The following is an 11,021-nucleotide window of genomic DNA, read 5'->3' on the forward strand; positions in this document are numbered from 1 at the left end:
TTCACCGTGTACATTTTATGATTTTTGGATGGCTTTTCTGTTTGTTCTTTTATATTAGAGCTCTTATCAGTGAAATAACACATGGCTATAAATAGAGCAATTACTGCTGAGTCCACAGCAAACAAACATAAAGAAAGTAATAAACAAATGTAAGTGAAATCTAAGGATGTGTTTGAGTAGAGCTCTGGTAATTAGTCAAATATACACTCACCAGCTATTTCTTTACTTACACCTTGCTAGTACTGGATTGATCCACTCAAATGTCAGATTTATTAAAGCAGAGCTCAACGGTTTTGTGTAAGAGGAAAATGTTTGAAATACTTTTTATTGGAACTTGTTTGTACATTCTTCTATCTTTGATAGCAGTTTCCATTTCAAAGGTCCTATTTGGGTTAATCCACGAGGGGATTACCTGCAGTTGAACTTCCCAAAACAATCGGCTTTGTTGCTATATTGAGAGAAAGTTCAAAAGTATAGAAGTAGCAGACATGCATTTGCATTCTCAACCTCTGTTGGATTTCATTAAGTATTTACTTCCTCTTCAACATTTGTAATGATGAAGATAGACCTCTAATGGTGCTTTTGCACAGGACACTGCATCCTCTTTACTTGCTGCTTTATTTGGTGCATTGTTTAAGGACGCTGTAAATAACAAAGAAAAATAGTCAGGTTTTAAAACTAATACTGGTAATTTTTGTTCTGTATGAAAACTGTCTATTCCTCATTGCCCTAATTAGAAGCTTTAGAACAGCAACTGGCCACTTCATTAGTTACACGTTGCTGGCACCCAGGTGAACCTTTTGCCTTCAGAACCTCCCTAATGCTTTGTGGCATAGATTCAACAAGATGCTGGAAACATTTCTCAAATTTTGGAGGCTATTTAAAAGCTTATCGTCATGTTCAAGAAGACTGTGGTCCTAAAGGGCTAGACATGGTCAGCAACAACACTGAGGTGGGTTGTGGAGTTTAAATGATGCTCAATTGATATTAAGGGATCCCCACACCATTACAGCACCACCAAAAGGTTGAAGCACTGGTACAAGGCATGGTAGAGGCATGTTTATTATGATGAGAGATCAGATGAGGTAGCACATTTTTCCAGTCTTGTCATGTCCTGTTTGAATTGTAGCCTCGGTTTTCTGACCTTAGCTGTCAGGAGTGGCACCGTGTGGTCTTCTGCTGTTGTAGTACATCTGTTTCAAGATGCTCTTCTGCATATGTTGGTTGTAACAAGTTCTTCCTATAAACTTTCCATTCATGTTTATTAAGTTGAATTGGTTTAACTGTCCACCTCTGACTTCTGGTGTCAACCGAGAGAACTGCCACTCACTGGGTATTTTCTCTTTTTCCGACCAATAGTCTCTAAACCCCAGAGATGGCAGTGTGTGAAAATCCCAGTAGGTCAGTAGTTTCTGATATACTCTGAAATAGCAGCACTAGTATTAATGCTACATTTAAAGTCACTTAAGTCACCTCACTTCTTCATTCCAATGCCCAGTTTAAAGTTTAAAGAGCAGCTGAACAGGCATTGGGTTTAAGGTTTGAGTATGACTCTGGTAGTTCCTAACATGTGATCCAGTTTAATAAGATCAAATTTCTCACACTAATGGACACCATTTGAAAGAGCTTTCTTCTGCATATTATGTATGAAATGCCTCATATATCAGATGGACATGGAAAGAAAATCGCCCGAACATCAAAACCATAAATTTCAATTAATTTTTTTCCCCTGACAGACCATTTTTGTGACAACATCACAAATTCTACCTGAGATATGAGACCTGTGAAGTATAATAAGCCCTTTTTGCTGAAGTCATGTTGACATATTGAAGTACATTCAGGTTGTGTGTGTCCTGTCTCTTTGTTGTATGAACTACAAGGATTTCCTTAATACAATAAAGGGACGCTTTAAGGTTACCACTAATATGAGCATTTCCAACTATGAGGAATCTGCTGTGGAAAAAGCCTGTTGTCCTGAGGCTACATTGTGTTGAGTAAACATCCAATTTTCGTTTCACTTCAGTGAAAAAGTTTGTTGAAACAGGAAATATCTGTTTGAAAATTATTGTTATTGAACACAATGCGTCTTAAAACTCAAAATTCCCACAATACATAATAAAAGATTCACATAAGTGGCAAACCTGAGAACTTAAAAATCAAACCCACAAAATAAGTGCCCAAAACTGGGGTTCCTCTTGTAGTGTGACTTCAAAACTCAGTCAGTCCTCATAGATGTATAAAGAAATAATCCAGCTTTACAGCTTAAAAAACTGGTGTTGAAGTGGGACAGAGTGATCTGGAATGACGTTCTGGCATTTTCTGCTAATTATGACTTAAATCTGATTGTGTGGTTAAATACATAATAATACAAAGCACCATTATTTTTCCTGTGCTGCAGCCTGGCAGTCTTTTCAGCTGATCGCACTGAGGTACTTGCTCAAATTAAAAAGTGGCATCCCACGGTCCTGCTTGCACCCTCTGCGCATCCTGTTTTCCTTCTTATCCCCTTCATGCTTTCATGCACACAGATGTCACAGCTGATGTTGTGGAAATTCTGTATTATAGCCATCTAACAAGTCCTGAAAAATGGGAGCGCGATAAAAGAAATGTGTATTTTCCATTGAGAGAAAGCCTAATGTGTGATAATATAAAGAACTGATGTTAGAGGACAGGAGAGGAAGATGAGAGTTAATTTATGTTGTGAAAACACTTGGAAAAACAAATTGAATTATAATCAACTTGTGTTATTCCAAGTATGAAAATTTTAAGCTGTTTAGTGAATGCTAAACAGCTTACTTGGCAGTGAGCACTGAGATGGATTGGTAGAGCTAGTGGTAGGGTGCAGACAACCAAGTAAAAAAGGTAAAAGAGCATGTATAGATTTTCTTTTACTTATGTATTAATCACATTATTTTATTGTATGATGCCTTGGTGCCACTGGATTTTAACATGTCTGACACCCATACTGTAAGACAAATGGTGGGGGTGTAGTAAGGAAGTTGGGGGGAAGAAGACCACTCCACAGGAAGAGTCTTTTGTCTCTTTGAGGACTCTGGGAGGTAGCAAGGGAGTGTGAACCTTAAGGTGTGAAATAGCTGCGTACTGCCTTTTGTTCCTGGAGAAGGTATTTAACTGAGAGCCATGCTAGGCTCAGGGAGACTCTGCTGACCGTCTGCCCCGCGGTCATGCTCTCCACAAGCTTGGTTTTCTGTTCTTTGTGTGTTTGGATTAAAGAATGTTAGCTACCGCTCACTGCTCGTCTGCAGGCTTTATTTAAATGGAAAACTCCCACAACAACAAGCATAAATGTGGCTTTTCTTTAAAGGAAAACAATCAAAGAAGAGTTTGCTGTTGTCTGTTGATGACAGGCACCTTTAAGTGAAATTCATTATAGATTATTTTTTATTATTAATGATTGATCAATTTCAGCAACCGTAGCGGTTATCAATTTAAATTTATGCTGGTCATGCTTTTTATTTTCACTCGTAAAATGCTATCTTTTGTATTAATTTTGTACTTGGTGAGAATGCTGCCATGATAGCTCGTGTAATATTCTTAAATGTTGTTGAATAAATTGTCTAAATCCAAAAACCCCCCCCCAAAAAAACAGGTCAGCTGATCACAGCGTGCACACAAAGAAAACTCTACTGGGGCTCACAATCCAAATCATCATGCTACACTGGATCTTAGCCTAACCCCACCTATCACATCCCGTTTAAACCCTTGATCAAAAAGCATGTTTACTGGTGCAAGTTTTTGGTCTCTGTGGATAATTTTCCTCTTAACTGGAGTCATTGAACTCAACCTCTCTGGTGTGTTTGCACCTTTGTTGCCTTTTGCAGCATTTTAATTATCTGACAAATTACATGTCCTGCTGTTGCACTTCAAAGCCTTTGTTTTAAAGTTTTGGTAAATGAAGTTAAAGTGTATACTTTAGTGTTTATTTGTTAGAGCACTTTGCAAAATTCTGGAGCTACCTCTCATTTCCTTATGTTTTGTTAGGAAAATGGATATATGTGCAGTGATTTATTGAAACATAAACATACATGGAAATACAGCATATTAGGTACCACCTTTGTTCTTCAACACCGCCTGAAGATTTCTTGTAATTTCTTTAAGTAGTCTTTAGGAGTAGTTCTTCATGGATATTTAAAGCTCTTCTTCGGATGTTGGCTGTCTTTTGTTCTGTTTACTGTCAAATATGATCCCACACTGCTTCAGTTATGTTTAGGTTTGAACTTTGGGGAGGCCAATCCATGACTGATAATTAGTACCATTGCGTATGTTTCTATCCAGGTATGGTTTTACCGCATTGGCAGTGTATTTAGGATCACTGTCATGCTGAAAAATGAAGCTGTTGCCAATCAGATACTTTTCAGATAGATGCTTTCCACCACTGGATGAAATGCAGTCGAAACCATGACACAGCTTCTAGTGTGTTTTACAGATGGCTGTAGACACTCACTGTTGTCTTCTCTCCTGACCTTTGTACTTACTAATGCTTATTTTGAACTAAAAATGTCAAATTCGTATTCATCAGTTCATAAAACCTGTTGTCACTGATTTTCAATCCAGCTCTTGTGTAATTTGGCATATCTCAGCCTTTTCACCCTGTTTGCTGTCCTTAAGAATGGCTTTGTGGCAGCCAAATAAAGGGCCAGATGCATCTCTCGGGTCTTGTATCCGGTCTTTGCTGGATTTTCCCTTGTCTTTTTTCTTAAGGACATGACTTTCAGATACTGTTCACCTGAGGGGGGTTTCTTGGCCTAACTATTTTCTTTTATCTTCCACTAGTCTAATTACTTCATATTTTAAGGACACATTGCACACCATGTGGAGATTTAGCAGGTTTTCAGGTGTTAGCTCTTTGGGAATCACAATGTTGGTGTAAAAATATTATTTTATGCCCGTAAAACTGTGCTATCTTTGGCATTTTTCAAAGACTGAAGGGAAGAAATTTAAAGAAATAACTATGAGCTTTGCAACATGCTGCTAGTGACAAAGAACTACAACATACACTTATTAAGTGAATTCTTCGTTAAGTTATCTGCTATGTACAGACACATTACTGATTCATCCCTCGAGTTAGGTGCCTTTTAAGTGTATTAGCAAATGCGACATTCCTATAAAGGTAAGGACTGGACTGAAAATGAGCAAAATAGCAACAAATGTCCAAACAAAAAAGTCTTAGTGCTCAAGACCACCTCACAAAATGAAAAGAAAGTCTGGCTGGAAAATAAAAAAAATGAAGACTTTTGCAGCTTAATGTTTTTAACATCAGACATGTGCTGTGTGTTGATCCTGTGTGGTTTATAAATCCATTTTGATAATCACACTTGCCAACATTTTCGAATAATCCACTTAAAAAGACAGCCCAAAATGATGATTTCCCTTCTCTGTTAAAAACAAAACAAACAAGAAAAAACACAGATAATATTGAAAAAAAAATTCATCAGCTTGCAGGTTAAAAGTAAAACACAAAAATTAAATAAACAAAATCATACATGACTGAATGAGTTGATGATAAAATTTCCACCTACTTAACTGGGTGTTGTCGTACTGAAAAACAACCACTGCAGGAAGCGAACATCTTTGTTGGCAAGTAGCAAGTTCTCTGACGTGATTGGGGAGATCAATAAATTATCACATTTTTCAGTGTCCTAACAGGCCTAATTGATATGCAGACAACACTTTTCATCCTCCTCTTCCATTTAATTAGTAAATTCAGCTGTGCAGCTGCACTCTGACCAAGTTGGATATAATTTGCTTCCCGTTACTGCCATCACACAGGCCGGTCAGAAACAGCAAGGTCATTTCATCTCTGGATTTAATCTCAGATTTTCCATGCTACATATTACAGTATACTGTTGTTACATGCCACACCACATTATTTATATCATTTTAAACATTGTGTGGTCATTATAACACTTTTTTTTGCAAAGTATTTATACTGTGTCCTTTAATATAAGAATATGATAGGGAAAAAAGCAACAACAAAAAGAGAGAGCACGCTGTAACATTTGAAATGTGTTGACTCTGCTGCAGAGGCACAGATGTGCACACAGAGAACACAAAGCAAGAAGCATAACATCTGCTGTGCAAACTAAATAAAACTGGATTAAAGACGGTGTAAACAACAGGCAGCTCATCTGTTATCAGTTCAGTGTAACATGTTGGTAAATGCAGTAGACAATTTTATTAGAAAGCTGCATTAACATGACTTCTTTCTTTCTTTCTTTCTTTCTTTCTTTCTTTCTTTCTTTCTTTCTTTCTTTCTTTCTTTCTTTTCACATTTTCTGCCTGGATAACCAGTCTTTCCCATTATGTGCAAATTTCCAAAAGCCAGTGGAAGCAAGAGAAACCACAGCACAGAAAAAGCAACATCGAGCCAACTGCCACAGTATGATTATTTTTCTGCAGCAATTATATTATGCTATCAAAAATAATTTGATGACTTAAGCCGCATATTTATCAAATACAGGAAATGTGGGCCTTAGGGACCAAGCTGATGAATTTAATTTTGCACTACACAAAGATTAGCTCTGACACCAGCCCCCCTGGTGCAAACAACCACCTTTGTGGTTTCCAAATGCAATTTGAACTCATGGTTTAATGTGCTATTCATATCCAGTAAAGCTGCACCCGTCTGACATGTTCTCTGTCATTTTTGATTAAAAGCTGAAACCCTTCTGATCTTATCTCCTGTAATTCACTGGAAATATTACTATTAAACAAATAATTACAAACATTTTTTTTAAATATTAACATTTCTTTTCAAACAGCACTGTGGTCCATGACAGAGTAGTCTAACCGTCTGATATTTATGAAATCTGCTGCTGATATGCCCCCTCCCCCCGTGTTAGCAGAGATTCTTATCTTTCAGCTCGTGGCACATGGCAACCCATAGAAAGGAAATGTGCGGATCTAAGTAGCCACAAAAGTAGCTGCATGCACTCATGCTTGCCTTAGCCTGGTTTGGGTCCTCTGAGTTTTCGCCGCTCTTAGCTTAAATGATCAGCCTTTTACACAAATAAACAGGTGCTACTCCCACCTAAACACGACTGATCGTGCCATTTAACAGATATGATTCCTAAGAAAATGAATGCACATTTTCATGCTACCCAGGAAATAAATCACCTGAGATTCACCCCCATCCCGTTTTATAACCAATGACTGCATTACCACGAATGTTTAGGTGGAATGGTTTGCTGGTGAGACCTGTGTTTCCACTTGCGCTCAGGATGAGTCAGTAAGTGACACTAAATTAACGACAGAGGATGCTCTTCACTAGTCAATTACAATACCACGCTGGCAGCACAGTGATTGGCAGGCACTCCAATGCGATGATGGCACTTGAACATCTTCCGCAGCTCGGTGCGGAAGCGGTCGTGAAGCCAGGCGTACAGGAAGGGGTTACAGCAGGAGGAGCTCATGGCGCACAGGTGGCACAGCAATTGGATGAGCAAAAAGTAACGCTTGTTAATGAGGTGAATGTCAATGTCTCTCAGCACGTTGAACACGTGAATAGGAAGCCAGCACACCGCAAAGGCAGACACCAGGAGAGCGACCAGGCGAAAGATCTTTCTTTTGCGAGCCTGCTGAGCGCCTGCCTGGTCCTGCGTCCTGTGGCCTGGAGCAACGCAGTTCCTCAGTTTGACAGTGATGCAGAGATAAGAGACAAAAACAGCCGAAAGCGGGAGGACGTAAGTAACCAGCAGGGTGCTGTACGCATAAGCACGTCTTTCTTTTTCCTGACCCAACCAGAACTCCTCACAGATAGTGAAGCCTTCCTCTTTGAATTCAACATGATAGGTGTGGGTCACTGCTGGAGCTACCAGGCCACAAGACAGAAGCCAGATCCCAGTAAGGACAGAGGCACAGGTCGCCACAGAGGTCCGCTTCATCAGGGGGTGAACTGTTGCATAATATCTGCAATGAATAAGGAATAGTACTTTATAAAAAAGAAAGGGAAGGTGCTCATGCTTAATTAATGAATGGCTATTAATGCAGTCGTGAACTCCTACAATTATAATACTCAAGCTCATTGGCAGTGGCGTTACTTAATATTGGCTATAAATGTTAAGTTGAATCATTTTCTCATAACCAGTTACTTTGCATTCGACGTGCTTCACTGAAGGACAATCAAATTTGTTAGAAAAGACAGAGTGGACTCCGTGACCTGCACAGTCCACGAGGAAAAAGAGTGAATTATTTATATTTTACACTTTAAAACTGAACCCAGTTGTGCATCACAAAATGACAGCAGCATTATATTCTCTGTAAAAGTAAAGGGACTTTTCATTTCATGTTAATGTCTTCCCCTTAGAAGGAGGAGACATTGCAGAATGCAAAGTACAATTGAAAACTTAACTAAAGATCAATGAATTTTTCATGGGTCCAGTGAGCAGACCTGTTCAAATCTGAGGTCTGTTGCATGTCTCAGGGGTTTAATGATGAACACTCTATACAGCTGAATAATTATGTTATGTCTGGGTCTGGAGCTCATGTAAATGAATTAATGCATTCAGTGGAAAATCTTTATTGTTTAAGTGTCACCTCAATGAAAAGGAAACACTCAGTAATCAGTCTCCCTTCATATCTGCCTAATTTCTAAACTAATGTCTCATTTCCAAGTAATCATAATGAGTTATAATTGCAATTTATAATCAAATTTACAGTTCTCTCATATATACTGTGAAGTATTTGTTCCTTTCCTGATGTCTTTCTATTCTTTTTTTACTTTTTTTTTACATATTTGTCACACTTTGTCCATGTTTCAGATCATGAAACAACAACAAAAAAAATGCAGTTCTTCATGAGTTTCAGCGCTTTTGCTGTTAATGAAATTAACAATTGTCACACTAGAAGAGCAAAAGTGAGACAATCCCCAAAACAGGACTGGTTTTACATCTTTTCTCACATTTAGGATCAGTTTCACTGCTGGTAGCCCAAGGCGATACCTGGACCCAACAGAGGTAGCACAGGTAGTCCAGCTCCTCCAGGATGACTCATCAATTTGTGCCATGCCAGAAGCTTTACTGTGTCTTCCAGCAGTCTGAAAATCATGGAGGAGACTTCAGGAGTCAGGCACATACTCTAGTAGAGCTGGATGGGGCTGTAGAAAGCGCTTAAACCATCAGCAGGACCAATATCTGGTCCTTTGTGCAAGGAGGAACAGGATGAGCACTGCCAGAGCCAAAGCCCTACAAAATGAACTCCAGCAGAACACCAGTGTGAATGTTCCAACAATCAGAAACAGACTTCACAGAGATGCCCTTAGGATCCGACATCCTCCACAGTATTCACTGCCTGGCACCGTGGAGCCCAATTTACATTTGCCATAGAATATCTGAACTGGCAGATCCACCACTCGCATCCCGTGCTTACAACAGATGAGAGCGGGTTCACCCTGAGTACATGTGACAGACGTGAAAGGTGTCTGGAGAAGCTGTGGAGAAGGTTATGTGGCCTATAACCTCGTTTAACATGGCCTGTTTGATGGTGAGTCAGTGATGGTCTGGGGAGGGATGCTCTGTAGGCTGGCCAAGAGCAACTTGTGTGCTATTAGGTATCAGGATGAAATCCTTGGACCCATTGTCAGACCCTACATTGGTGCAGTGGGTCCTGGGTTCCTCGTGGTGCATGACAATGACAATCCACGTCATGTGATGACAGTATGTAGGCAGCTTCTGAAGGATGAAGCAATTGATACCACTGACTGTCCCCCAGGCTTGACTAACTTAAATTCAATAGAACACCTCTGGGACATTATGTTTCAGTCCATCTGATTCTGCCAGGCTACACCTCAAACTGTCCAGGATCTAGGAGGAAATCAGGACTTCAGCCATCTTCTCATTCGGAGGATCCCTCGACATTTTCAGACATGCATACAAGCGTGGGATCTGTACAAACTGCTGAACACTATTTTAAGTTGCTGCAATGAAATTTCGACAAAATGATCTGACCTGCTGCATCAATTTCTCATTTTGATATTTGGGGTGTTTTCAGGGTCTGATCATTTTTATTTCCATCAAATGATGCGGCAGCCTTTTGTACCAAACACATTACCCAGTCCATATCAGTGTAGATATCTAAGAGGGTTTTTTTTGCCATTGAGATGTGATGCGTTTTCAAGCCTTTCTAATTGTCTGTGAGATATATACATATATATGTACAGAGCAAGAGAGAGAAAGAGGGAAAGACAAAGGGAAAAACATTTAAAACAATTCAAATAATTCAAATCTTCAATTTTGATCTAAAGAAGATCTCATATGCCACAAGGAGCACTCACCTGTCCACAGCAATAGCAGTGAGTGTGAAGACTGAAACATACACTGTGACAGGTTGGACGAGAAACACCAGATAGCACATGGTGCGCCCGAAAACCCAACCATGAGGGTTGAAGGCGTAGGCGAGAGTAAAGGGGACGCAGGTGACACACATGAGCATGTCAGAGAAGGCCAGATTTCCAATGAAAAAGTTGGTGACGTTGTGCATCTTTCGGGTTCGGCAGATGACATAAAGAAGCAGGTAATTCCCAAAGACACCCACCACCACGACTAGAACGTAAAAGGGGATGATGAGAGGTTTGAAAGTTTGCAGCAAGGCCACGTCTGCAAACTGGGAGCTGCGGTTGGTGGAGTTGGTTTGTACTGCAACTTCATAAATGTGCCCATCAGTCTGTCTTTCTAGCAAAGATGGTTGTGTGCTTCCAGTCAAACCACTGTGATTACCCTCCATGGGAGCAGAATCAGTCTGCCAGTAACTGCACTATAAAAACAAAAAACAAAAAGCAGTGAAACGACACGACATTCTAACTTTTCCAAAGGTAAAATCTCAATTTTATCCAGTCAATCCAAGCTCCATTTTTATGCATTATATTAATTGATTAAAATGTTGCTTCCCTTTCCGGTTATTGTCACATGCCATCTAGCAGAGAAGGAATTGCAAGTTAATTAATTAACGGGAGGAAACATTTAAGCGTAAAATTAAATTAACGACTTCCTTGTTTTTGTGTGCCT

At 39.5% G+C, this 11,021-nt stretch overlaps 1 protein-coding gene across 1 annotated transcript; it reads right to left on the reverse strand.

Moving 5' to 3' along the window:
- Positions 1-7,295: 7,295 nt before the first annotated feature.
- On the reverse strand, positions 7,296-10,740 carry prlhr2b (prolactin releasing hormone receptor 2b; the record flags this gene model as incomplete). Its single annotated transcript, XM_082542261.1, has 2 exons — positions 7,296-7,929; positions 10,292-10,740. The coding sequence occupies 2 exons, from the start codon at positions 10,738-10,740 to the stop codon at positions 7,296-7,298; spliced, it is 1,083 nt and encodes a 360-aa protein (XP_082398387.1).
- Between the last annotated feature and the right edge of the window lie 281 nt (positions 10,741-11,021).

Source organism: Aulonocara stuartgranti (genome assembly GCF_965226115.1).
Source record: "Aulonocara stuartgranti genome assembly, chromosome: 7".
Classification (NCBI taxonomy): Eukaryota; Metazoa; Chordata; class Actinopteri; order Cichliformes; family Cichlidae; genus Aulonocara; species Aulonocara stuartgranti.